At 46.7% G+C, this 26,254-nt stretch overlaps 2 protein-coding genes across 5 annotated transcripts in view; one reads left to right on the forward strand and one right to left on the reverse strand.

Moving 5' to 3' along the window:
- dmxl2 (Dmx-like 2) overlaps positions 1-16,365 on the forward strand; it is a 31,282-nt gene extending 14,917 nt beyond the window's left edge. For 2 of the 3 annotated variants that reach the window (XM_023813963.2, XM_023813965.2), the window contains 25 exons: positions 180-349; positions 483-580; positions 680-845; positions 1,144-1,408; positions 1,729-2,837; positions 3,162-3,353; positions 3,490-3,566; positions 3,935-4,065; positions 4,391-4,639; positions 7,160-7,344; positions 7,489-7,619; positions 7,758-7,843; positions 7,992-8,193; positions 8,273-8,390; positions 9,147-9,212; positions 9,729-9,815; positions 10,656-10,777; positions 10,910-11,048; positions 11,837-11,897; positions 12,302-12,429; positions 13,346-13,423; positions 13,559-13,650; positions 13,741-13,793; positions 14,141-14,358; positions 14,769-16,365. In XM_023813963.2, coding sequence (XP_023669731.2) covers positions 180-349; positions 483-580; positions 680-845; positions 1,144-1,408; positions 1,729-2,837; positions 3,162-3,353; positions 3,490-3,566; positions 3,935-4,065; positions 4,391-4,639; positions 7,160-7,344; positions 7,489-7,619; positions 7,758-7,843; positions 7,992-8,193; positions 8,273-8,390; positions 9,147-9,212; positions 9,729-9,815; positions 10,656-10,777; positions 10,910-11,048; positions 11,837-11,897; positions 12,302-12,429; positions 13,346-13,423; positions 13,559-13,650; positions 13,741-13,793; positions 14,141-14,358; positions 14,769-14,978 — 4,433 coding nt within the window. In that variant the 3' untranslated portion in view covers positions 14,979-16,365. The remainder of the gene's footprint in view (positions 1-179; positions 350-482; positions 581-679; positions 846-1,143; positions 1,409-1,728; positions 2,838-3,161; positions 3,354-3,489; positions 3,567-3,934; positions 4,066-4,390; positions 4,640-7,159; positions 7,345-7,488; positions 7,620-7,757; positions 7,844-7,991; positions 8,194-8,272; positions 8,391-9,146; positions 9,213-9,728; positions 9,816-10,655; positions 10,778-10,909; positions 11,049-11,836; positions 11,898-12,301; positions 12,430-13,345; positions 13,424-13,558; positions 13,651-13,740; positions 13,794-14,140; positions 14,359-14,768) is intronic. The other variant, XM_023813968.2, reaches the window with a different exon arrangement.
- On the reverse strand, positions 15,888-25,257 carry gldn (gliomedin). Of its 2 annotated transcripts, none has more exons than XM_023813972.2 (10): positions 24,758-25,257; positions 21,803-21,854; positions 21,595-21,612; positions 21,323-21,394; positions 19,411-19,644; positions 19,040-19,171; positions 18,263-18,340; positions 18,050-18,175; positions 17,814-17,964; positions 15,888-17,730 (listed from the first exon to the last, which is right to left on the reverse strand). In XM_023813972.2, the coding sequence occupies exons 1-10, from the start codon at positions 25,127-25,129 to the stop codon at positions 17,265-17,267; spliced, it is 1,701 nt and encodes a 566-aa protein (XP_023669740.2). In that variant the 5' UTR covers positions 25,130-25,257; the 3' UTR covers positions 15,888-17,264. The 2 variants fall into 2 exon arrangements, with proteins under 2 accessions (XP_023669740.2, XP_023669738.2); XM_023813970.2 differs by having other exon boundaries at positions 19,375-19,644; positions 24,758-25,256.
- Positions 25,258-26,254: the final 997 nt, after the last annotated feature.

Genomic DNA, 26,254 nt, shown 5'->3' on the forward strand with positions numbered 1-26,254 from the left:
TTCTACGGCCAATATCTCCAAAACTAGGCAACTCCCAGAAGAACAACCTAGATGGATAGATAGCATTAAAGCTCCCTTTTCAGTTTTGGGGTGAACTGTCCTTTTAAGTGTACATGATTTGGAAAAGGGTCCATCCTGCCTGAATCTGTGCATGTGTGTGTGGGTGGGTGTGTACGCAGGTCTGTCTACGTGCCACTTCGCCTGGGCTTTCCACTCCGAAGCGGAGGAGGAGCTCCTGAACATGATCCCTGCCATGCAGAGGGGCGACCCCCAGTGGTCAGAGCTGCGTGCTGTGGGTGTAGGCTGGTGGATTCGCAACATCAACACCCTGCGCAGGATGGTGGAGAAGGTCTGCAGCCCCCTTCTGCTGCACACCCTCACATAGCACACCTTTTCACTGCTTCCCCAGATTTCTCACCAATTACTCTGTAAAGCAAAATGCACACTTTGCTGTGGCCCACTTCCTCGTTATCGCACCGCAGGTGGGCAAGGCTGCATTCCAGCGGAACAACGATCCCTTGGATGCTGCTATATTTTACTTGGCTATGAAGAAGAAGGCCGTCTTGTGGGGCTTGTTCAGGTACGGACCTCGATTGCGTGGCTGGTAATTGAAAGTCAACCAGGTTGCTTAATTCTGTGCAGCCAGGTGAGGGTCACGCACCCGTGTCTTGCCCTCCAGGTCCCAGCATGATGAAAAGATGACCCAGTTCTTCAGCCACAACTTCACGGAGGATCGGTGGCGAAAGGCGGCCCTGAAGAACGCCTTCTCACTGCTTGGCAAACAGCGTTTCGAGCAGTCCGCCGCCTTCTTTCTGCTGGCCGGCTCACTGAAAGACGCCATTGAGGTGAGAAGGGCAAGCGTGCCAGGAAATCCTGTGACAGTGGGCTATCAGCAAGTCAGTACATCTCTCAGCCTTTGTCAGTTCAAATGTTTGTGAATTTTTGGATCAGTCAGCTTGTCACGTGGTCTACTGCTCGGTCACGTGACAATCATCAAGTGTTGGCCCTATCTCATATACCTGTTGTAAAGTTTACATCAAAAGGGCGTTTTTTGTCCTGAGGAGGAGTATGGATGGCAGTTTCCTGCACCCTGACATGCCTTACCAGGCTTGTTTGAAAGCCCCAAAATCTGGCCTCTCCTAGGTCTGCCTGGAGAAGATGGAGGACATCCAGCTGGCCATGGTCGTAGCCCGTCTGTATGAGTCTGACTTTGAGAGTTCCTCGACCTGCAAGGGCATTTTGTACGAGAGGGTCCTTGGCTGCCAGAGAGATGGTTCTGGGTTCTCCTCCACCAAGCTACACCCTGACCCGTTTCTGCGAAGCATAGCATTCTGGATCATGAAGGACTACACAAGAGCCCTGGACACCCTGCTGGAGCAGGTACCAAAGGAGGGAGACGAAAGCCAGGGTAAGCTGCACCTCAGCACCATGCAACGTAGGAGAACTAAATGCCATCCTTTCACCTTCCAACCACTTATCTAGTACAGGGAACTAGTGAGCCTGACGCTTATCCCAGAAAGCACTGAAACAGGGCAGGGGACACACTGACCAGGGTACCAGTCCGTCACAAGGGCACAAACCTACCCAATGGGCAGTTTAGTGATTCCACTATGCTCCACCGATCATGTTACATTTGCACCATTTCTTATAGCTCCTTGATTTTTTTTTGGCTTTCATTCCTACACTAACACTCAGAATTCACACCTCCTCTGCTCTCCCTCCTCTCAGACGTGTTGGTGAAGTCCTGCAACCCTGTGGTCTTCAGCTTCTATAACTACCTTCGCACGCATCCTCTGCTGATTCGGCGCCATTTCGCCTCCCCCGAAGGCACCGTGGCCACTGTGGGCTTGACCTCCGAGAAGAGCGCCGTGGATGAAATCAACCTCATTGAGCGGAAGCTGTTCTTCACCACAGCCAACGCCCATTTCAAAGTGGGCTGCCCTGTGCTGGCCCTCGAAGTGCTCTCGAAAATCCCCAAAGTGACTAAGAAGGCGGGGTCCTCCCTCAGTAAAGGAGCATCCATGGTGAACATGAGCTCTGCCCAGGCTAAAGAGAATGGCGGAAAATCCAGCGAGGTTGACTGGTCCACGCCTACTTCAGCAGCCCCCGGCTTAGACTGGGGGAGCGGTCTCGATACCTCGGCTAGCCTGGACTGGAGCCAGCCATCGGCTGTGGTCGAGGACGAGGGTCTGCTGTTGGATTGGGGGGACAACAAGGATGACGAGGATGAGGATGAGGATGGCCTAATGATGAAGCCAAAGGCTGAGGATGAGGATGGCCTAATGATGAAGCCAAAGGCCGAGAAGAGCGCCGATAAGCCCAAGGTGACACCGCCGATGAGGCCCCCCAGCCTTCAGCGGGACGACTCGGCCGGGGAGTCTGAGGTAGATGTAATCGCGGAGCAGCTAAAGTTCCGGGCGTGCTTGAAGATCCTGATGACAGAGCTGCGGACTCTGGCAACGGGCTACGAGGTGGACGGCGGCAAGCTGCGCTTCCAGCTCTACAGCTGGCTGGAGAAGGAGATTGGTGCCATGCACCGTATCTGCAACTATAAGGTTGAGGCGTCCAATGAGCAGGAGAAACTGCGGGAGGCCGAAGGGGCAGAGCCCGAGGAGGCGGCGGAGCGGACGGACACGGGCGCCTACGAGCGCCACCAGCTGGAGCGGCGCCGACTGCAGGCTAAGCAGCAGCACGCCGAGAGACGCAAGGCCTGGCTCCAGAAGAACCAGGCACTGCTCCGCATCTTCCTGAGCTACTGCAGTCTACACGGGGCCAAGGGCGGAGGAGTCACCTCCGTCAGGATGGAGCTTTTGTTCCTGCTGCAGGAGTCCCAGCAGGTCAGCACCACCCTAACAAGATCTTCAGTTTAGCTGTTTGCAGTGAGCTAGATGGTTTGCTGTTCTACTCAAGTTTGATATGTTCTAACCTCAAAGAACCTGATTTAGTTGTTTTGCTTAACGAGGTGCTGCTCTTTCGGTAAAATAGATATCTGGGTTTTATCACCCAAAAACACTGGGAGGACCCTGTCACTGGCTGAAATGGAGTGATTAATCATGATGAATTTTTGTTCTGCTCCTTTGCTTTGACATGCTTTGGCACTTGTCCCTTGCAAGCTTGCATCTCTCGACCCTCCCACTGCTGTTTGGTTTTGCCTTGGTTAGGAGACCACGGTAAAGCAGCTACAGTCGCCCCTGCCGTTGCCCACCACGCTGCCCCTGCTCTCCGCCAGCATCGCTCCCACCAAGACGGTCATCGCCAACCCCGTGCTGCACCTCTGCAACCACATCCACGACATCCTGTACACTGTGGCGCAGATGGACATGCCTCCACACCCCGACGTCTCCGACGACCGGGTTAGCCTCCCCCTTCTCCGGGGGGGTCGAGCCAGCCCTCCCGTCCTTCATGGTGGAGGCATCGCATGGGAAGCAGGAGAGACTGGGGATGGAGCGTGTTTGCCGGTCTTGCTAACTGTGGTGCTAACCGTTGCAGGTTAACGCGCTGCACACCCTGGCGGCCTCCCTATCTGCCTGCGTCTATCAGGCACTGTGTGACAGCCACAGTTACAGGTACTACCGAGTCTGCCAGTGGCGGTTACTGGGGCTAAGCCTGAAATGACACCGGGTTTGATGTCACAAAGGCTGATGGAGAGTCAGGCTCTGCTCGGGTTGCTGCATGACCGCATTGTGCTGAGAAGTCCAGTTAAAAATAGACTGCGGCTTCTAAGGATTGTGAAATTCCTACACTCGTGTTTTGTTCTCAAGCATTAATGGAAATTGGTGCTTCCTGCAGACCATAGTTGAGAGTATTGATTGGTTTTTCTTTATCCTGATGTTGTTTTGCCAGATTTTGTGCTTTTCCCTCAGAAATCGGAACACCAAGTGACCCTCTTTCGCTCAGCTAATTGTGTGTGTGCATGTGTGTGTGTCCTTTGCAGCAGCCAGACGGAGGCCAACCAGTTCACAGGGATGGTGTACCAGGGCCTGCTGCTGAGCGACAGGCGACGGCTTCGCACCGAGAGCATCGAGGAGCACGCCACACCCAACTCTCCCCCCGCCCAGTGGCCGGGTGCGTGGTGATCTGCCGCTGTAGGGGTTAAGGTCTCCTACAAGGAATGTGGGTGGTTAAAGTCCTGTGTTTTTGGTGATATTAGTATTATTATTATTTCATGTATTTTTTTTAATAGACCATTTTTTGTGCTAATTGTTATTTCTTGTATGCTTATTTTAATTCCTTTTAAATTTTTAAAAGATTTTTTTAAATAAAGATTGATTGACTGATTGGTCTCCGGCACGCCCTTGTGTTCTGATCTGGAAATATGATTTTTATATTGGTGGGAGTTTCTAAAGGCTAACTCGCGTGCTCATAATCATGCGGCCCTTCAACCCTACAGGTGTGTCCTCCCTCATCAACCTGCTGGCGTCAGCACAGGGTGAAGAGCAGCCGCGGCTGAACGTGATGCTCTGCGAGGCGGTGGTGGCCGTATACCTGAGCCTGCTTATTCACGGCCTGGGAACACACTCGGCCAACGAGCTCTTCCGCCTGGCCGCGCACCCACTCAACAACCGCATGTGGGCTGCAGTCTTTGGGGGCGGAGCCAAACTCATCATCAAGCCCAAGAGGCCCCCGGAACCCGCCCCAGGTACTGTGACTTCCCCGCCTCCTGCCGTGTGCCTCGTCAATGAGAGCGAGAAGGTCCGCGCATGGCTGCCACCAGCCGCTTCTTGAGACCTTAATGACGTTTGGGCCTGGTCTGCCTCCGACAGCTGTGTCTAAGGGGGCTGGTAGGGAAGGAGTACAGAATGTTCCGGGCCCTCACGAGCCCGAGCCCGAGCATGCCTCGCACGCCTCACCTCTCGATGTCCCCGACATCGCAGAGGAAGTCGCACCCCAGGCCAGCCGTGAGTAACTGGCAGGCGGATTTGCAGTGCGGTTGCCGTGGGAACGGCTCGTTTGACTTCCCCATTTTCTGTCCGACATTCTGCTTTCATTCCCTGCAAGAAAATATTTAGAGAGACATTTCTTATTTTTGGAGTGGGGGGAACAATGCATGTGTTTGCGTGTGTGTCCATGCGCCTGCTGTTGGTGTGGCTGTGCGTGTGTCTCCTTTTTCTTTATCATTTTTGTTTTTGTGTTTTTTGGTTTTTTTTTTTATCATTCTCATGCATCAACAACAACAGCCACTAATATTAATTTGGAGTCTGAGGTCAAAGAAGATTGCGCAGAGCCTGACTCAGGTACCCGCTCCCCTGCACCCGCAGCTCCTGCCGTTTCTGACGTGACTGTAGTGTAGAGCATCACGTGGGTGTAAATCTGACCCCCTCCTGTAGGTAGCCTGAATATGACTCCCATCCCTTTCAGCTGATCTGTGCGCTGTTCCAGTTTGTCCTGACCACATGCAGTGTTAAATAATCACGTCTGCCACTAGCCATGATTATTTTGTGGTGTTAAGGAGTACCTATGGTTACGATAATTGCTCTTGGTATAATTTTGTTTATCTATCCATCTGTCTGTCTATGCCTGTTTTACCTTGAGTAAATTTTACGAATAAAGTTGCATATTACAAATTGTCAGGGTTTTAAAGCCTAGTAACTTATATCACATCTCTCTATCCTTTTGAACATACCCTGCTCTGGGATTCTATATTCTCATTCCTTAAGTTTTACCCACAGTGTGGTTGTAAGCTGACTTCTCTGTCCTTGTTTCTGCTTGTCCTGTTCCCTTCCTCTGTGTCCTAAAACGTCAAAGGGTCCTTTTTAAAGCGTGGGGGATGGGGGGGCACGTGTTCCCTTCTTTAATGCCATTGCGCTGTCCTCCTGCATGGTCGGCGGCAACTTAGACACCCTCCCATTCGCGTGACGTACCTACAATGGGGGCAGAGCACCACCATTGGCCTAATGAGATCCCACTGCATGCAGCCTGGGCTCTTCTGAGGGCATCATATGTGCAATCTTTATTAAAAGCACATCCTGTCCTGTTGGAGGTGCTGACTTCACTCTACGTGCCACATCGGATGGCATGTCATCCACATTGAGCAGGATTTAAGGGGCATAGCAATTTAAGCCGTTCTGGCGATTTTCCGTCCCCTCTGCTTGGTGTTGGATTTACTGGCGCTGTTCCCGTTCCGTTTGTTTCTGTCCTACCTGTGCTGTCGTTGGCTGAGCTGTCACTCTGTTTGTCTGTGTCAGTCGCAGCGGTTCCTGACATCGTGACCCCGGATAACCGTAAAGGTTTGTGGATGCCCGTTTTGCGTGTGCATTGCTCTGTGTGTCTTGTGTGCCCGGCCAGTGGGGTGGGGGGGGGGGGGGGTGAATCGGGAAGAGGAGAGAGATCCCAGTGGAATGTGGTTAATTTTGCGCACTGCCAGGTGGCTGCCGGAGTGGCATGCTTGAATAATCTTCATTCTTGCACATCATGGCCGACGCATCTCAGCAGGGGAGTTGCTGATCATGAATCAGTCTTACTCGGGATGCAAGTGCTTCCTCCTTCCAGTTCCTCTTGGGTTTCTGATCGTGGCGAAAGGTCTTTGTTCTCAAAACCTTTTTAAATGGTCACGCTTGCAAGCTGATTGTTCCTTCAAGATGCAGACATGAATATATAATCTGCAATTTCTGTCTCTAAAGGAGAGCTCCTGTGAGAATCCTATATCTGAAGTTTTGAATATCATTCAGCACTACCAGCACTGAGTTTTGTCCTTTGTCTATGACAGAAAATGTCAGATTAGCCACTGCAGCTTTCACTGCTGTCCTCGAAGCACACGTAGGACCATCGATGAGGGCCGAGGACAGATCGGACCTAAATCCTGTAATCTGACCCATGTCCTTGATTGGTCACCCTCGTGTGTCATGGGAGATGGAGCACAGCTGCTTCCTGAGGGGTTGTGGCTCATGTCATAAGCCTTGAGTGCATATTATAGCGCTTGTCTGATAAACAGGTTTTCGCCAGAGAGCTGTCTCCTCGCATGCTCAGTCTATGCCAGAAATGACCTCTCTCACTCTTGGTTTTGTGTGGTTTACCTGCTGTAATGGTTCTTTCTTCTCTTGGTCTCTCAGCTCAACCGGGCTCTGGCCACCCTTATTAAATCTATATTTTGTTTTCACCTCCTTCTGAGTGATGCCGTGAGAAACCCCTGCTCTGTGACACTCCTGTACGGTTTTCACAGTGCCCCCGCCCCCAGCGGAGGACGTGGACAAGCAACGGCGCAGGTTCAACATGCGGATGCTGGTCCCTGGTCGGCCTGTCAAGGAGACGCCTGCCACCCCGCCTCCGGTGCCGGCTGAGCGGCCCACCTACCGGGAGAAGTTCATCCCTCCAGAGCTCAGCATGTGGGACTACTTTGTGGCTAAGGTAGGAGGCCGTCACCCTGCCCTGCCTTTCCTGTCCTGCCCTGCCTGCCCTGCCCTGCCTTTCCTGTCCACGTCCACCGTGGCGTTAGCTCTCCTTATTTTCAGCGACACTAAACCATTCGAATCACCCCCCCGCCCGATGCAGCCCTTCCTGCCCCTGTCCGACAGCGGCGCTTTGTACGATTCCGACGAGAGCGTGGCCAGCGACGATGAAGACGATGACGCCTTCCTGTCCGACACGCAGATGACGGAACACTCCGACCCCAATTCATACAGGTCTGCCGTGTCTCTTTTCTTGCCCACTGTCTCCGTCCATTGTCCGTCAGTTGCTTGTGGGTGGGTAACACCCTTACGTTACCCATGAATCATGTGCGGGGGCAGCAAAGTGATGCATTGATTTGCTCTCCCCTGTAGTTGGGCCCTCATCCGGTTGGTTATGGTCAAGTTGGCTCTGCATAACATCAAGAGCTTCCTCCCACTAACAGGCCTGGATTTCACAGGTACTGCACAACCACTCTAATTCAGAGTTTCAGTGGACCCCCCCCCCCCGCCCCCATCCAGCATGGAGGAATGGTTTCGTGATGCAACTTGTTTGTTTAGCAGGGTGCCCGTTGTTGAGTTTGAGCTTCTTTGCGGTCATCTTTGCAGATTTGCCTGTGACGTCACCTTTGGTGAATGCGATTCTGAAGACTCTGGAGAACTGGGAGCAGCTGATTCTGGAGAGGATGAATAAGTTTGATGGGCCGCCACCCAGTTACATCAACACCTACCCGGCTGACATCAGCGTGGGGGGCAGTCCGGCTGTCCTCCGGCACAAGGCCATGCTGGAGCCCGATAACACACCTTTTAAGTATGTCCACCCCCCTCACCCCCCAGCGCTTTACACCGACCCTTTGCCGAGCGCTAACAGTGACCTCTGCTCTCCCCAGGACGAAACACCACTTGTCGTTTCCTGTACGGCGTCTGTGGCACTTCTTGGTCAAACAGGAAATCCTCCAGGAGATACTGATCCGCTATATCTTCACCAAGAAGCGGAAGCAGACTGAGGTAATGAGGCAGAGCTGAGTCTGTGCCCCCACGCCTGGAAACACCAGCCTCACTCCCTTTTCCTTTCATAATCATCCCGGGGAAGTTGCATTTGGCCTTGATACCTGTATTACCTCCCGTTGCTCCTATATACTGCAGAAATTCTCATACATGCCTATGACTTGTCTTAGTGAGTGTAAGCATTGCCCCTCTTAGACCTGCACAAAACTTATTACATATTACAACCCTGTTTCCAGAAAAGTTAGGACAAATGGCTTTTATTTCAAGGCGAGTTAGGCTTGTCTGACAAGCCTAACTCGCCCGCCCCGTATCTTCCAGTCACTGTTAACTTCCCCGGTTTTGGTTGTTTTTGCGTTTGTCATTGTTCTGGTGTGGTACTGCATTGTGAGTCTGGCAGAAGACCAGCGACACACCTACCCCTGTTGTGATATTTTAACTGGTTTGTTCTGGATTTCGTCGACAAGCCAAGGTAAGTCATGCATGTATTTCATCCGGACACCTTCAAGTGATGTTCCGTGAGGAGTTTGCTCAGTCGGTAAGTGATCTTAACTGGTCGGAGATCAGTTAAGATGACGCATTTGTGTGAAATGATGACCCATTCATTACATCTTTTCTACCTCTGTAAACCCTCTTTTTTTCATTTGATGTTTTTTTTTTTTTCCGTTGTTTGTGCATGTTTTTGTCGTTTGTGACTGTGTGGCGTGTATATGTGTGTCTTTGTGTGTGTGTGTGTGTGTGTGTGTTTGTGTCGTGTAGTTTTTAGAAGACCATGTGGACCAACTCGCACAAAACTGCGTAACAGGAGGTCGAAAACCCAGCAAGGTAGCGTGCCCCCACTGCGGCCCCCGCCGGCAGCTTTCCGCTATGCCCCCCCAAGCCGCGGCGACCGCTGACTGACCTTTTCTAACATGAGCTCTCTCCACTCCCAGCCCCTAACAAAGATGATAAACGATAAATCCTCTATTTGCCACTTGCAAGTACAGGTACATTGGAATGCTCCTCTTTGCCAACGCCATCTTGCGCTCCATAGCTTTGGGGGGGGCGTCACAGCGCAGGGTCAGCTAACATGCAGCGCTCCTGGTGCTGGGGGGTTAAGGGCCTTGCTCAAGTTCCCGCGGACATGTGACTGTTCTGCTGAGGCCAGTGCTTGAACCAGCACTCACCAGCGCTGCTCATGTTCTGGCAGTAACACCTTGAGAAAACACTAATAATAAAGCACAACCGATGTGCCGTAAATGCTGCTCACGCTCTGGCTGGGACTCCCAGACTTCCCTGCGGGGCATACAGTTTAATCTCCTTCAGAGCGATGGACGACTGATCGGCACTGTCTCTCCTCAGGTGGAGGCGGATCTCGGCTACCCTGGGGGCAAAGCTAAAGTTATTCACAAAGAGTCCGACATTATCATGGCCTTCGCCATCAACAAGGTGAGTCTTTCTTACTCGTGTCAGCCTTTACTGGCTTCAAATCATGAGCAGATGACTTAATGTCAGTTGACCACAAAAAAAGAACAAAAAAGCCCAGTGATTACACTAGAGACCTGCGCGGGATGGATTTTTCAGTCCCGCTCCTGCCCGCTCCCGCAAAAAATATATATTATTTTCTCCCGCTCCCGCCCGCAAAATCCCGCAGGTAAACATATAAGTAGTTTTATTTTTACTGCTTCTTCCCGCTACTCTATTTGTTTCACTTGCTTCCCTTTTGAATATATATAAAAAAGAAACGGAAAATAAACAAATATGTTTAGTTTTATTTGAGTTTAATTAAATGGAATGATGAACATGGACATGAACGAGGAGCTTTTCAGAACATGCCATCCTGTCCAAGCACCAGGCTGATTACTTCTTGGGGTCTTAATTCTATTCTCCCGCAACCCGCACATACATGAGGACCTTACCGCCCGCACCCGCATTCACCCATCAAATCTTGTTCCGTGCCGCACTCGGTGCGTTGGGTCCCGTGGGAGTGCAGGTCTCTAGATTACACTCACTGGATGTTCTTCATTGTACTAGTCTACAATTTTGAGGATTAAATGCACTAATATTAAACTGTGGACGCTGTGAGTTAGTGGTATGAAACGGCAAAAATGGCTGCCTCTCCAGAACTCCTCCCAGTAGGCAATGGGGCAGTCAGTTGACCAATCGCGTGCTTTTCAGTTCCACTTTGCCAGCTCATGTTAGACTATGAATCTGCTGGGCAGTTGGGTAGCATTTTGAACATTTTGTTGGGGTAGTAATCTGCCGCTCTTTGATTTTGCTTTTCGGTAGGCCAACACCAATGAAATCGTGCTGGCCTCCACTCACGACGTACAGGAGGTCGATGTCTCCACCCTCTTGGCGGCCCAGCCCTTCACCTGGATTGGGGAGGAGTTCGACAAAGAGTCCCGCAGGTCCGTATGGGCACCTGGGGTCAGGCGGACCTCAACGTGTGTGTGTGTGTGAGTGTGTGTGTGAGTGTGTGTGTGAGTGTGTGTGTGTGGAGGGGTTGTGACCGTTTCTGGGACCTTCTGTGTCGCCCTCAGCTCTGACGACCTGGATTACCGCTCCTCCCACACCAACATTGCCCAGGCCAGCTCGGCTCCCTTTGCTCCAGCTCAGGTGCCCGTCTCCTCCTCCATGCCGTGGCTGGGCAGCGGCCAGACCAGCACCGGCGGCAGCGTGGTACGTGGGGCCTGAGGGGCCGCCAGCCGCCCAGGGGATCTGACCCACGCTGTGAGAGACAGGCAGCCAGCAGATGGAGCCCCCTGTCAGACTCCTCTACTGCAGAGCTCTGACCTTTCCATGACCTTCTTCCCCATAGCCATTGGCTTAGCAGACTGTATGTCCCCCTTAAAGGGGCAGTTCACCCCAAAACTGAAAAAGATATGTTTTAGAGGGGCTTCAGTGTTATCTACCCAACTAGGTTCTGCTGTGAGTTGCCTAGTTTTGGTGATATCGGCCGTAGAAATGTCGGGCTTCTCTTGAATATAGTGATTCAAAAAATTCAACGGCAATGTCTCATCAGAAATTATGACTCAGTTACTCAAGATAATCCACTGACTTTGTAGTCAACAGTTTAATATAGGAGATATTTTCTTCTACTGAATTCCACACACCAGTCGTATCACTGCGCAGAAGAGACAAGCACCCCTGCAATCCTTTGCACAGTGGTATGATTGGTGTATGGAGTTCTGAAGAAGAAAATAGTTCCAAGTTTAAGATTATTTGTTGGGTATTTCATATAAACCATGGCTTCATGTGTTACAATTAACAGCTGTGGTATTGCATGTGATGCCTGTAACAGGGAAGTTTTTCTCCATGATTCTTGTCTACCAACTTTAAAGGGAAAGTATGTTGGAAAATAAATAAGTGGCAGGAAAGTGGGAAATAGGCAAATGATGGTTCCAGGATAATCGGGGTCTTGCTGTAACTGCGACAGAAACTCAGTGGTGGCACTTTGCTTTCTGCAGATCATGAAGAGGAACCTGAACAATGTGAAACGAATGACTTCCCACCCAATTTTCCAGTACTGTAAGTCTGCTGCCTGCTCAGACTCCAGCGAGAGGAGGCATCTCAGGGCGTCAAAACAAACCACCGTGTTTTTGTTTAATATTTTATTTAGAGGCTTTGTCTCCTGCTGCTTGTATTATGGTTTAAATTCTTTTTGGGAATGGTTTAATGGAAAAATCAGAGGGATTTTATGCAGCAATTCGTCATATCTTGGTCTGTTTATCGTGCTTGGCATTGGGGTTTATCTCTGAAGTCAATGCTTCTCTCTGATGTTGCAGTTTTAATTGCATTCCCTTTGCACAGAGGGAAAATACAGTACTTGACACACAAAATCAGGCCCATAGCGTCTGGTGTTTAATCCGCTGAAACGAGTCCACCGGCTCCCCCTGGTGGCCTGACGCCGATTTACTGTGGTCTGCCTTCAGACATGACGGGCGCTCAGGACGGCAGCGTGCGCATGTTCGAGTGGAGCCGGCCCCAGCAGCTGCTGTGCTTCCGGCAGGCTGGGAACGCCAGAGTCACACGACTCTACTTCAACTCCCAGGGAAATAAGGTGAGCGAGGCTGAGGAGCTGTCTGAGCTGAACCTCTGGCTGTCGGTCTATGTTTTACTTTACCTCTTTTTACCATCTTTTACATATCTGCCTGTTTTAATTGTATTTGCGTTTTATTTCCTCTTTTATTTCCGTGTTTCAAGTGTGGTAATTCATATCTGTTACATAATTGACATCATAATTATGGCCGACGTACCCGCAGTGTGCCTGATCTGCTGAGAATCTGGTGACTCACTTGGCCGGATTTTGTTAGCTGTGAAGTGTGTCGAGCGCGGGGCTGTTTGGCTGTTTGAGGGAAGGTGTTGGTGGCACCTTCAGGGTTTGGTGCTGTGAGGACAGGAACAAAGTGATGGGGGGGGGGGGGGGATGTGTGGCTTGTTGGGGAGGCCTTGGGGGGCCCATAATTCACTGGGTTTATTATTTGCTGCTGGGGCTGGCTCTCGTATTATATCCGGTGAACGACAGCGGTTTGCTGTTAGTGCTGTTCATTGTGGAGCTCAGGTAATGAAAACCGTATTGGCTTCACACAGATGTCATTCAGGTCTGGCTGGAAGGAACAAATTTGTATTTACTTTGTTCCCTTTGAGCTGATGAATAGCTCTTTGTGTCATCTGTTGGGGGGAAAGAGATCGTCCACGGTCCTGGGGGGGTCAGCTTTGGAAGCTCTTGCAGCCCCCTTTACATCTGACAACGCCATTCCCTTTGAGAGACTGTTGCATTCATTTAATCAGATTAACCATTATTTCAGTAAAGCTGTAATGAAAACCTCAAACTACCTGCCTGGCCCAGAAGTAGGACCCCTCGTGTAAATTACTGCTCACTCAACATGTTATCGCGCCATTAATCTGATTCCCCGACGGCTATGGCTACCTGTAGAATCTTTGTCCTGTTTTATTAAGTAAAATCATCTCTCCAGTGTGGCGTCGCAGATGGTGAGGGGTTTCTAAGCCTTTGGCAAGTCAACCAGACGTCTTCAAATCCCAAACCTTATTTGGTAAGTCATGCAAAAAAGATGAAGAGAAATTCTTTCGGATTCATGGTCCAGGGTTTAGGACAGACTAAATACAGTGTTAATAATTGAGTGTGTACCTCACCCAGTCCCTAAAGTCCCTCTCCTCCATGTGCACAGAACTGGCAGTGCCACTCCAAAGCTTGCGGTGACTTTGCCTTTATAACCTCATCCAGCCTCATTGCCACCGCCGGCCAATCCAACGACAGCAGGTGATCACATGTTTACTTCTGTTTGGTTCTGTATTGTGTGGACTTGCATTGAACTGGATGCTATACTTAATTTCTTTTTTCCTCCTACAGAAACGTGTGCTTGTGGGATACTCTTATCTCGCCCAGTAATTCCTTGATCCATGGTAAGTACGCAGGTAGATCTTCAGCCAGCAAGAATTAGACCCGTATTAATGTAAAAGTGGCCCAACTTTGAACCTGTTGACAATGTCCTGTTACTTATGGCAAATTGTGATGTCCATGTAAATAATGCTGCAGGTGTGTCAGGGAACAGATCCATGTGACGTTGTAATTGGAGCAGGAATGGGGCCTTAATTTGGGTTTGGGAGTGGAGGTCAGTTTAAATATTTAATGGGGACGAAGACAATAGGCAGTTGCTTCAGTGTCAGCGCTGGGGAATTAGCATGCCCTCCATTTTAGCCCAAAACCTCTCCACATCAAAATGGCTGAGTCCGCTTTGCCTGCTACCCAGCATTCCCCTGTCACGAGAACGGCGCCACGGTCCTGCAGTACGCCTCCAAGCAGCAGCTCATCATTTCCGGCGGACGGAAGGGCTTTATCTGCATCTTCGACATCCGGCAGCGGCATCTGCTCCACACCTTCCAGGCCCATGACTCGGCCATCAAGGCCCTGGCCATGGACGCCACGGAGGACTACTTCGTCACGGGATCGGCGGAGGGCAACATGAAGGTGCAGTGGGCTCACGTCCGCCCAAAGAGATCCGTGTCTGAGGAGAGGCGTGACTGCCTGCAATCTCACATTGTTCAGGATTCTCTCTCCTTAAGTGTCTGTGTGTATGAGAGACAGTGTCTGAGTGAGTGGTCATCGTGGGGACCATTTTTCCAGTCCCCATAAGGATAAACTCAATTTTCTAAAAATCATGCCAGAAAAGAATGCCAGAAGTCTTGTCTTTTGTTTGGTTACTTATGGTTAAGGTTAGGGCTGGGTAGGGATTGTCATAGTTGGGATTAGGGTTTTTCCTAAAGAAGTGAATGAACAGTCCCCGCACATATGTGACTGGAAACGTGTGCGTGAATGCATGCGTGCGTGTGTTTGCGGTTCTCTAACGTCTCATCGCTCCCCTCCCTCTGCACGGCCAGGTGTGGAAGCTGACAGGTCACGGGCTGCTTCACTCCTTCAGCACGGAGCACGCCAAGCAGTCCATCTTCCGCAATATTGGGGCCGGCGTCATGCAGATCGAGACGAGTCCCGGCAACCGGATCTTCACCTGCGGCGCCGATGGCACGCTGAAGATGCGTGTGCTGTCAGACCGCTACAACATCCCGGCTAGTATATTTGATATCTTGTAAATTGTAAACAGAAAGTGATAATAACAGAAGCCTAATATGGTAAAACCTGGAAAAACACACGTTCCGCAGCAGTGATGTCTTATCGCCTGTGGATTGTAACAAAGTGAAGCTTACACAAAGTATTTTTCCCCACAGCCTAAACAAGGAGGCTATTACACTTGATTTTAAAGAGGAATTGCTGCAGTAAAAATAAAAATTTAAAAGCTGAATTTGTTCCAATCTCTCATAGAGTGTATTAATAGGACAGCTATGCATGTACTGTAATTGTAAAAGCGGTGCAATCACAGGTTATTGATAGTGCTCTGTAAATGTACTCCAAGCAAAAATTTAAAAAAAGTGTGTACCTGTTGTCATTTTGTGCCCACAGCATCTGTTACCAGCACTGTGGTTCTGTTAAGTGGTTTCCAGTGTGAATCGAGTTGTCGGATCTTCATTTTATTTTGTTTTTATTTATTATTTATTTATTTGCTGCTCAGGCTTCAGAGTTTAGAGGGAAAAAAATGACATGTGACCCCTTTACCCCTGTGAAGTAGCCGGCGGTTCTAACCTAGAGACCAGAGGCTGCCGCTGTCGTGTTCCTGCACTACCAGAGCTGCTGTCATGGGGCTCCCAGGCTGGTGGGGCTGCTTAGTTAGAGCGCCCTCTTCTGTAAGTCTGGCTCCTATGTTTCAAAAGCACTAAAGAGGTCAGTTTGACAAGAAACACACGTTTGTGTTCATTTTGCTGCAATAGACTTTTTTTTTTTTTTTTTCCTCTAGTTAATTTCCTTCCACTGTTTGTTTAACTTATTGCCTTCGTTAGGATGTGCTGTGTTTTGCATAGCTAAATGGGACAGTGCAACAATATGTAGGACGGTGTCATTTTTTTTTTTAACAATTTATCCATAACGAAGGAACCTTTGCACTCAAATCTTGGGACATTATAAAACTTTATTTAAAAATACAAATGCAAACTATTACAGCAGAAACTGTTACATTTGCAAATGAATGTCTGGCTCTCTTAGGCCAAATAGTTTTAATATACATATATAAATATATAAAGTACCAAGACAGCTTGTATAAACATTAAAGCATTTTCTTTATTATTTTATTTGTATCATACGAGCTGAATTAGTTGTACTTTTGGTTAAATGTATGGTACTCGTTGGACAGGTTTGTGTTTCTGTCGAGAACTATTGGAAGCCGTGGCCCAAGCTGTGTTTAATTGTTCAACCAAAATGTACTTTCCCTTCCTGTCTGTCGTGTACCTTGAGCTCCTGCTGCTCTCGCCCATGGGGAAGAATCACACGAAAGCCGGGAGACCTCGGTAGTCTGTGAACCTGCTGGTAGTCCTATCACCATAAATGTTTTACCTTTGTAAGTTGAATAAATTCTTTTTATCTCATGAAGCTAATTTTGTACTTTAGGTCTTTTTTCCTTTGTAGAAAGACAGACATGCTGACAGGCTTGAGTACCCCAGCTGCCGTTTTGGACAAGTTTCTTTTGAGTAATTTTAATTATAAACTGAGTGATGAATGCTAGGGTGGGAAATTCCAGGCATTGGCTCTTATTCAGTCACTGATTTATTCCTGAAGCATTGACTCTTTAGGTCATTATTTTGATTCCCGACCACAGACAGTGGACCCAGTGCACCATAATGCATAGTGCTTGTTTCCTTTCACTGGTAAAAAGTACAAACACATGGCACAGCTGTTTTATTAAATATACCAACATAGTCCAAGTACGACCCCTTTTTGTCTCTGGGACAACAGTAAGTGAGCTCTTTGTTCACTGTTGTACTGAGCTGTTATGTTTGCTTATAGCCACTTAGCTTTAGCAAGTGTAGCTAATGTCCTTTGACTTCTCACTTAAGTGTTTTCGCCCACAGAGCTGCCCCAGACTGGGTGCTGTCTGTAAACCCGTGCACACTGATGTGTGTGAAAGTACCAGGATGACTGGAACTGCCTTGTATGGTATCAATTACACCATATGTAAAATCACTTAGATCACAGTTTAGTGATTCTGATATTTAGCTGCCCATTAAATGAAGTGCTTGATCCTGTCTGCATGCTGTACATATTCACACAGAGCCACGAGTCGCTTTTTTGTTGGAGCTGGACGTTCCGATGAATGAGCAGCACTGATATACTTGCCGTGCTGATCCTCGGCTCATTCCTGTCCTTCCACAGACATTAACAGTTAGGCATATACATGAAATGGTTAAAAAAAAATCTTCCTGCTGTAGCTGTAATTCGCACATAAATCTGTTGAAGCTTGAGAAATGTTTATCTATGACCCTGCAAAAAAACTAATCATCAGACAGAAAAACTACATCATAAGTTTGCACATAACTGTTGTCCCAAACGTAGAGGGTTTGGTTCTTCGGACTGTAGGACACCATGGTCAGGATGCCAGTCGGCGCCCGAAATTCGACGCTCACGCTCAGGGGTTCCCGTTTAAACAGGTCGAATGCATACGTGATTTTCGTGTCTTTTGCATCAGTGATGTAGAGCACCCCACGGGCTATGAAGGCATTACCAGCCTTTGTTCTTGGGTAGGAGGCATTGATATAGGTGGTGATCGAGAAGGTGGTCTCCTCCAGCTGAGCAACAATAATGTTTTCATCTATGCTAGAAGCAAATATGAGCCACAGGCCATTTTCATCCACAGCTAACTTGAAGTACGTCTTAGAGTTGTGGAGGAAATAGATCAAGTTGTGGTACAGGGCATTCTCAATGGCCAACGTATATAATTGTTGGGTTTGCAGATTGAATCTGTAAAATAACACAGAATAACCATAGATGGCAAATGAGATTTATCTGTCAATTTTACTTTAGCTAATGACCCCTGTACTTACTTCGCGACCTTGAAGGTTCCAGCTATATGGTAGTAGAAGGACCCATTGTGAACAGTATGACCACAACCCTGGAAGAACTTTTTGACGTCAATGCTGTTGGCGCTTCCATTCTGGAACGATTCCATGTTCTTGTATTCCTTCACTATTCGGCCTAGAAGAGGGCAGATTCAAGCAAACTTACTCACACTTAATGTAAAGCAACCCAGTTTTAAAACAAACTGATGAGACAGACGTACCAGAGAAATGTTCAACCACCCAAATGCGAGGGTCATTTTCTGTAGCCGTGTCTTGCATCCATGTTCCGAATGTACTCTCCATTTTAGTGACATTTATAGGACCAAGTAAAGCTTTTATTATGTTCTCTGTAGGATTGAAACAAATGACGCATTTTACTAAGTGAACATTCACTGATTTGACAGAGAAACTATGAAACAAACAGGACATGTTACCAGTTTTTGTAAAAGTTGCGTCTTTCTTTGCCATTCTTTCAGCCAAGGTGTCATCATTTGGGTTGGCATGTACCACCCCTGGAACAGAAATCCATTAGAATTACGGTAGTAGGGTGCTTTATCAATCCCCTGGGCAAAAGCCTCTATAGACTGCCTTCACTGAAAGTAGCCTCAGACATACCAAGGCCAGGCTTCAACCAACAACCTTCTAATCACAGGTACAGAGGACCAGCCCACTGAGCTATTCAAGCAGCCACTGAACTAACAGAGAAACCATAAAACAAAGAGGAAATTGGGTTCAGACATATCACCCCCTGGAAAAGAAAATTTATAGTGGTTAGCACTGCTGTCTCATACATCTGGGACCTGGGTTCAATCCTTAGGTTCTGCCTTGGTTGTAACCTCACCTTGTCAGTATTCACTGCTCCATGTAATGTGAGAAATACTTCAGAAGCCAAAATTTGGTTAGTACTCTACATCAATGAAATTAGCAAAGTAAAATGTCTTCTCAATAGACCAGTGTAATACTGATAGTGAGATTAGTCCTCTATATTTACTTATCTCAATGTGTATGTATTACACTGACTACTCTCATATCAATAGTTTGCTGTGCTAGCTAGAGGAGTAATGTCATTTCTCTGGTGCATCTAGATGAGTGTTTCCCAATCTGGTCCTTGGTGATCCCCAAACAGCCCATCTTTGCCCCCAGCTCACTGCTAGCCAGTCCTACATATTGGTGTCAGTAACTGTCCTCCTCACCCTTACGCTCATGCTCACCTCCAAACTTCTGGGCCGGGAGCTGGGACTGTTGCCCAGTCTCACCCTGACTTTTGCTCCTTGCTACTCTAGGGGGGCCAGAAGGCCCAGGAGGACCCAGAATTCCCGGAGGACCAGCAGGACCAGGGGGACCTTAGCAAAAAGAAAACACACAAACCTAAAACGATCCAAAATGTCTTCACCCCCGGCAGGGATGTTTGATAAATATTTGTTGACAGTTTTTCATTTTGAACAAATTTTTCATAAAAAGCTTTAATATAAAATATTCCACATTGTGCAGAATAAATGCTGTCCTCCAATCTTCTATAATAACAATTAAGCTCTGTCCTTTTCACCTGGAGGACCAGGAACTCCCACGTCTCCTTTTTCACCTGGAGGACCAGGAACTCCTATGTCTCCTTTTTCACCTGGAGGACCAGGAACTCCCACGTCTCCTTTTTCACCTGGAGGACCAGGAACTCCCACGTCTCCTTTTTCACCTGGAGGACCAGGAACTCCCACGTCTGCTTTTTCACCTGGAGGACCAGCAACTCCCACGTCTCCTTTTTCACCTGGAGGACCAGCAACTCCCACATCTCCTTTGTCTCCAAGATCCCCCCTTTCACCTAGTTGGCATGAATCATTATACAGTGGTACCTTGGTTTACGAGCATAATTCGTTCTGGAAACATGCTTGTAATCCAAAGCACTTGTATATCAAAGCGAATTTTCCCATTAGAAATAATGGAAACTCATATGATCCGCTCCACAACTCAAAAATATTCATATAAAAATTATTAATACAAAATATAAAGTAAAAATACATAAAACAAATTAACCTGCGCTTTACCTTTGAAAAGAATCGTGGATGGTGTGAGGGAGACGAGGGAGGAGAAAAGGAGGGTTATTTTGTAGGACGACTTTCACTATAATTAACGGAATCACTGCTATCTGTTGGCTCACTGGAATCTTTTTCTGTTTGTGCGACTTTAACAAGGAACCCACCCAGCCTCTTTTGCCTCCTTTTCGATTTCGCAAAAATGTGGACATTGCATTGTCGTTAAACAGATTCATCGCTCGCACTGCTACGCCTTTATTCAGGTGGTGCTTTTCTACTAAATTTTGACTATACGAGTCAGGCATGCCGACTGAGACCGAGCATGGGAGACGATTACCCACAATTCCGCAGCGTGAGAAAGTGAATAACCATTGGTTCAGTTGTGATGACGTGCGCTCGGTGTCAAAACAAGAAGCACATGCATGCGCTTCCTGTTTTGAAGCCAAGCGCACTCAAAAACAAGAGAAACAAGGAGCACCTGTGTGCCATATGATTATTGATGATACTTGGCGCTCGTAAACCAGGACTTGATCGGTTTCCAAGTCAAAAGGTCCCAATGTATTATGAGCTTTGCACAGGATGTCTATATGTAATATGTCTATAGGTAATATGTAACCTGTTAAATCCAAGCTACCATAGCACATCCATAAACACCATGGTATGCATTTCCCGATTCCCAAATCGACACGTCATTTGCTCTTCAAAGCTGAGTTTCTGAAGAACATTTGGTTTTGTTGCAGGCTGTTAGTTTCTTAGCAACTACATTCAAGAACAGGCGTTTGTATAAAATCTGGTGCATGTACAGTGGATGCATGAAGGCAGAATATTCTCACATTTCTTACTAAGTTTCTTGTGAAAAGGAACCACAAAGTCAAATCCACAATCACCAACTAACTTCCAAGTCGGCCTCGCAGCCTTGCTTCAGTTCTTCATGATTACTGGGGAGTGGTGTTGTTTTCGGAGATTTTTTTTAACACATGCATATTAATCTGGACAGTAACTGATCTCGAGAAGGGATGCATTAAACCAGGCACTGTAATACACATTATGAACACTTTAGCAATACAAAACATTTATGTATATAAATAGATGGACATACTTTATAAGTAATAAACTGATAAAGTAAAAAATCTTTATCTCATAAAGGAACAAACATCATTCATTTTTTCAACATACTGTATATTTTAACCGGAATAGCATTCCCCTTAGAAACCTCTGTGTAAGATTAAAGTGAACACTTTCTAATTTGGATTGCAAACTGTAACATTATCTTTTTACTGTTATACACACATGCAGTGTAGAGCTGTTCAGGTTCGGACCATGCTAATTGTTTACACTTAGCAGCTTAGCTTTGGAAATTTTTCACAGTGACTAGTAATCTGTCCCATTTACACAGCTGGTCATCACAGGCCATCCTCACATTAATCACCAACAGGCGACAGCTAGCTGAGTTTGGAAGCCTCTCACCTCTTTTTCCTCGCCTGCCCTGCACTCCCGCGTCTCCCTTGGGCCCTGGTAACCCATCCGTTCCATTGTGTCCTGTGATCCCATGAAAGCCAGACAAGCCTTAAGTGCCCACAGACAATCCACGTGCTCGTTTGTGCAGATAAAACATTGAGTACATTCACCAAAATTTCATATTGCTTTGCACAGGACCAGGTGCTGCGCTAATAATGTTAAGAAGATGAACTCTAAATAATAATGGATTAAGGAGGAACTTTTTCTTATTTATGTCTTACCAGGAAGGCCTGGAGGTCCTGTAACAGAAAACAGAGATTTGTTTTAAGACAACGGCATCATATCACAGCTGGATATTACCAACATGAATGTAGCTGGTTTACAGACTGCACGATGGCTCATGCACTGGTTCACTTTCTTAGATCATAGGCAGCTGGAAAGTAGCTGTCCCAGACTATTACCTGCTGGTAGTTGTATTATGTGACGTACCTGTTAAGCAGATTCCTTTTGTGCTGTTACAGAGCTCCACCAAGATTCTGACCTACAAAAAGAGGTAAGAATTGTTTCAGTTCTGTCTGACCACCCAGTTATCACCTCCCAGTAACTGAAAATATACAAAGACAGATTCTCAAAACAATGCACATGAACTGACAGACACCAGCTAAAAAAAAACAAATATTATAGTGGGGGGAAAAAACTACAGACAGTCCTGTTACAAGTGTCATATCACACCACAAGTTTGTTCTAACGCGATTGACATATTAGTACCCAATAACCCTCTGAAATAACATTGCAACATCTTAAGACATTTGGACCGTAAAAGCTTCCATACTATTGGCTGTTGTCACATACAGTACCGACCTCATTCTGACACAGAAGCTGCGTCGGGCTGTACGTTAGCCTGGGTTATGGCCACGTGAGCTCCATCTTTTGGTTATGCTGGCTCTGCGTTTGGCCACATACTTATCATGTGTAAATGTGGTGTAGTATTTGGAACAGTCCATTTGTGCGGGTAATTTTGAACTCTGCTGGATGAGAAGACCATAATATAACGCCCCTAAAACTTCACTCACAAGTGGCCAATATTTTATTCAGTACTGTGCAAAAGTCTTAGGCAGGCAAAGAAATTTATGTTTATTATCCTCGTTGGTGTAAAACTATGATATTATGCCTGTCAAAGTGTGTCAGCTTAGCCATTTCAGAACCTCTGCTAAAATCATTCCAGTATTTGCAGCGACCGTCCAGTGCAGCCATGTATTTTTTTACTTTGGCTACTAGTCACTGACTTTTTAAACCAATTTATTTAATTATTTAATTGAGCTGTTGGTGAAATTTAACAAAATCATGGAACGGCTGAGGTGCCCCTGAGGAGAAGTTTGGGAACTGAAGCGGTGTTCATCTAGCCATCCAACTGGATATCAGTAACTTTTTAGGAAACAGAAGAAATTATTACTAGTTTTTATTGTGTTACTCTTAATTTGCACAGGTTCTAATGTTAAATTGTGTTTTTTGTTCTAAGCCAAAGTACACTTGCTAGCCAGATAAACAGCTTTAAACTAGTGCTGTCAAACGATTAAAATTTTTAATCAGATTAATCGCAGGGTTTCTGTGGATTAATTTCAACTAATCACGATTAAATATAATTAATTTTTTATCTATATTAAGACTCAAGTAAAAAGGGAATATATATGCACTTATGTTTATTGAACATCTTGAACACAAGTCAGATGCATTCCATCTCCCACAGAAGTGCAATACCATGGACCCATATCAAAAAGCAAGATTTTTTGCTTAGCCGGACAACTTGTCTTATTTAAGGTACCTCTAATGGTCTTTATCTTCGTTCACTTACAATTAGCCCGAACTACCGTAAATCCTACAAATAATCCGACTAATCATGAAACTACAACTTTCCCTTCTGTTGATAAAGGGCGCAGCCATCTTGGATTCTGAACTCGGGATCCTCTGTGCTGCTCCGAGATATTTCTCGGATCTCCGAGAAACAGGAGCACGCATGTTGCCACTTCCGGCTTCAAAACTTGGAGTCCGACTCGGAAATACGAGTTCCCAGGGCAAATGGAACGCACCAAATCTGCCCGAAATGGGTTGACAGAGACATTTCAAGGATTTTGAGTCATTCTGCGCTGCAGATGGGTGTGTGTGAAATGTGAACGTATACAAGATCCATAAGAGATGCTATTTATGATATAATGTATTAATGTATTATTATTTCTTATTTAAAATGCATGTAATTACATTATTGGCCACTGGTATCACTGTTTTTAATTATGTAATTCATTTTGTTTGGCGCAAGTTACTAAGTTTTAGATTTGCATTCCCTGAACCGCATTTTTCCCATTGGATGTGTGTATTTTAGTACGCGATTTTAGTGAAAGTGAGGTTTTTCAGGAACACACTAGTCATGTTGTGGCAGGACTGTATTTAAATGTGGCATTAAAATACAGGACTGATGTTGTAAGTGCATGATGGCAAAATACTTCCAGTAAAGGTCATCCTCTTTTGTTTACTTTATGGTCTCTTGAGATAAGCAGAAAAGCTTTTTGCCAATGTTTACAGCTTCTCAAAACTCCTGCCTTCAAATTTCAAGATAAGACAACATGTTCTATCAGAAAACTGTTACAGACACTGACATCAAAGGCCCATGTAACTCTTAATGCGTCATTCTGTAAGACTGTTAATGACTGACATATTGAATGACAATTAATATTGATGACATTTATGCTATAAGAAAAAATGCATGAATTATAGATACCACTAACACTGCCTTATGAACAAAATGGCTATGTATTTAAATGTGTGGACATATTTCATTCATAACAAACTCATACCAAAGAACCATTGAAATTAGATAATACTGTGCTCCCACATCTCACTCTATCAATTGGTTCCACAACCCACTGTGATATTCCAAAACCATGTACGTTCAAGACCGTTATATAAAAGGTGCCCGTTTACTCTGCATATACGCTTATTCCCAGCCTGTTGTATACTTTAAATCATGTCTAGATTACAGAACTGCACCTGTACAATGTAAATTCTGTGCAAGAACGGTATAGTAGTTATAATGTATAAGGGAGAAATTACAAAAAACATTGTACATGCACAGTACAATACGGTACAGAACACAACCACAACTGTTCAAAACTGCACTAAAAACTGTGTAAGATGCAGGCTGATTGTATTAAACATGTATGTTTCATCACATTAAGGTACAAATCTTTCATTTGTTTAAATATATACACCATCCATCTCCTACTCCTGATATTGATCAGGGTTACAGGAGGGCCTGAAGCCTATATAAATTTAATGTGGATTTATATAATATTCTCGGTGTAAAGTATTAAAAACGTGAACACTTCCTTATTCCATTCCATTATTCGTCTCTAAGTGTGGCATTAACTCTTATGTGTCTAGCGTTCTCACCGGCACCATGGAGTAGGTCATCATCATCATCATCTCCTGCTGCTCGTCCCTCTGGGTGCCCGCTGGTGGCCCGTCATCCTGGCTCCTCTTGTCACGGGAGTACTGGTAATGCTCGATGAGCTGCTCGGGGTCACCGGTCACCCCAGTGGGCAGTGGCGCTGCCCGCTCCCCCAGGAGCTCCTGCAGGTGGACGTCCATCTGTGCCAGGCGCTCAGACAGCTGGGCGTGCTGGAGAAGCAGCAGCATCAGGCCCGCCGAGTTGAGAACGGTCAGGACGCTCACCCCAAACAGCAGGGGCCACAGGCCTCTGGACAGCGCAGGGCCGCCCCCCGGCCCCCGCCATCGCCGTGCTCCCGATCCCAGCTTCAGCATGCCGTCCAAGCAGCAGCACAGCGCTGTGTGCAGGGCCAAAGCCGGAAGGCATTCCTTTATGGGCGACGGCAACGCGGGCTACTAAATATGCCCGTTGTTCCCCGGAAAGGTCATGCAAAACTCACTGTTGCGCAATGCGAGGCCTCTAAAAAAAGCAGACCGAGTGGTGGGGCTGCCCGCAACGTCACACACATTTACAATACAGCTGAGATGGAGGAAGTTAAGTGGGTGGGGGGGCAGTGGCGGTTCGTTGGATGGTGGTCACAAGCACTTCTTCAGGAGGGGTCCCAGAAGAACATCAGTCTGCGGGCTGCTGCCTCAAAATCAGAGTGTATTAACAACTCCCAAAGGACAGCAGAAATGGAGGATTATCATACAAACTATATATATATATATATATATATATATATATATATATATATATATATATATATATATATATATATATATATATATGTATAAGATTTCATGCTGTTTTATTTTTATCATCATATTTATTCAAATGCATAAGCCAAGAATACCCTTTCACACATATTCACACAGAAATCAATTCACTAGAATTCAAAATTTATATAGCACATTTTTGGTCTCAAAGTGCTTTACGTTATCCCTGCCAGAGGTGACAGGGGCAAAGAAAAATTCCCTAGTAGGAAGAAACCTTGGGAGGAACCAGACTCAAAGGGGGAGCCCATCCTCCAGGGGCTGGCAGAGGAAACCCAAAATAGCCCAGTCCCAGTTTTGAAGTAAAATCGTGTTTAGTCCAGGTATAAATGCAGAAGGTTCAGCTGATGTCAGGACATAATGTACATGGATGGAGGAACCGCATGCAAGCGGGGGGGGCAGGCAGACATTATACCAAACTTCGGGCCCTTTGACCTGTTCTCCCGGTCTGCCTGTGACATTTCAGGCTAGCGGCCATCTCAGATCTGTCTGCTTTCAGTTCCTCAGGCTTATTCTTGATCTGACCCTACCAGGAAGCTGTCTGCGGAAATATGGATTTTTTTTAAGCTCCTCAGAATGTAACAGCTACATTGATACGTCGACATACGCAACGAAAGAGGTGATCACAAATTGAAATAAAAGGGGAACACTCTACTGCTCTGTTAGAGGACTTTCTGCCTTTAT

Source organism: Paramormyrops kingsleyae, chromosome 11, assembly GCF_048594095.1.
Source record: "Paramormyrops kingsleyae isolate MSU_618 chromosome 11, PKINGS_0.4, whole genome shotgun sequence".
Lineage (NCBI taxonomy): Eukaryota > Metazoa > Chordata > Actinopteri > Osteoglossiformes > Mormyridae > Paramormyrops > Paramormyrops kingsleyae.

Bases quoted from the DNA above. Each gene is read 5' to 3' on its own strand.
- gldn (XM_023813970.2), bottom strand. From the start codon at position 25,129: ATGCTGAAGCTGGGATCGGGAGCACGGCGATGGCGGGGGCCGGGGGGC. The intron at 19,172-19,374 runs GTGAAAAGGACA...CTTTTTGCTAAG, and splicing joins GGGAGTTCCTGGTCCTCCAG to GTCCCCCTGGTCCTGCTGGT. The intron at 18,176-18,262 runs GTAACATGTCCT...TCAATCCTACAG, and splicing joins CGCAACTTTTACAAAAACTG to AGAACATAATAAAAGCTTTA.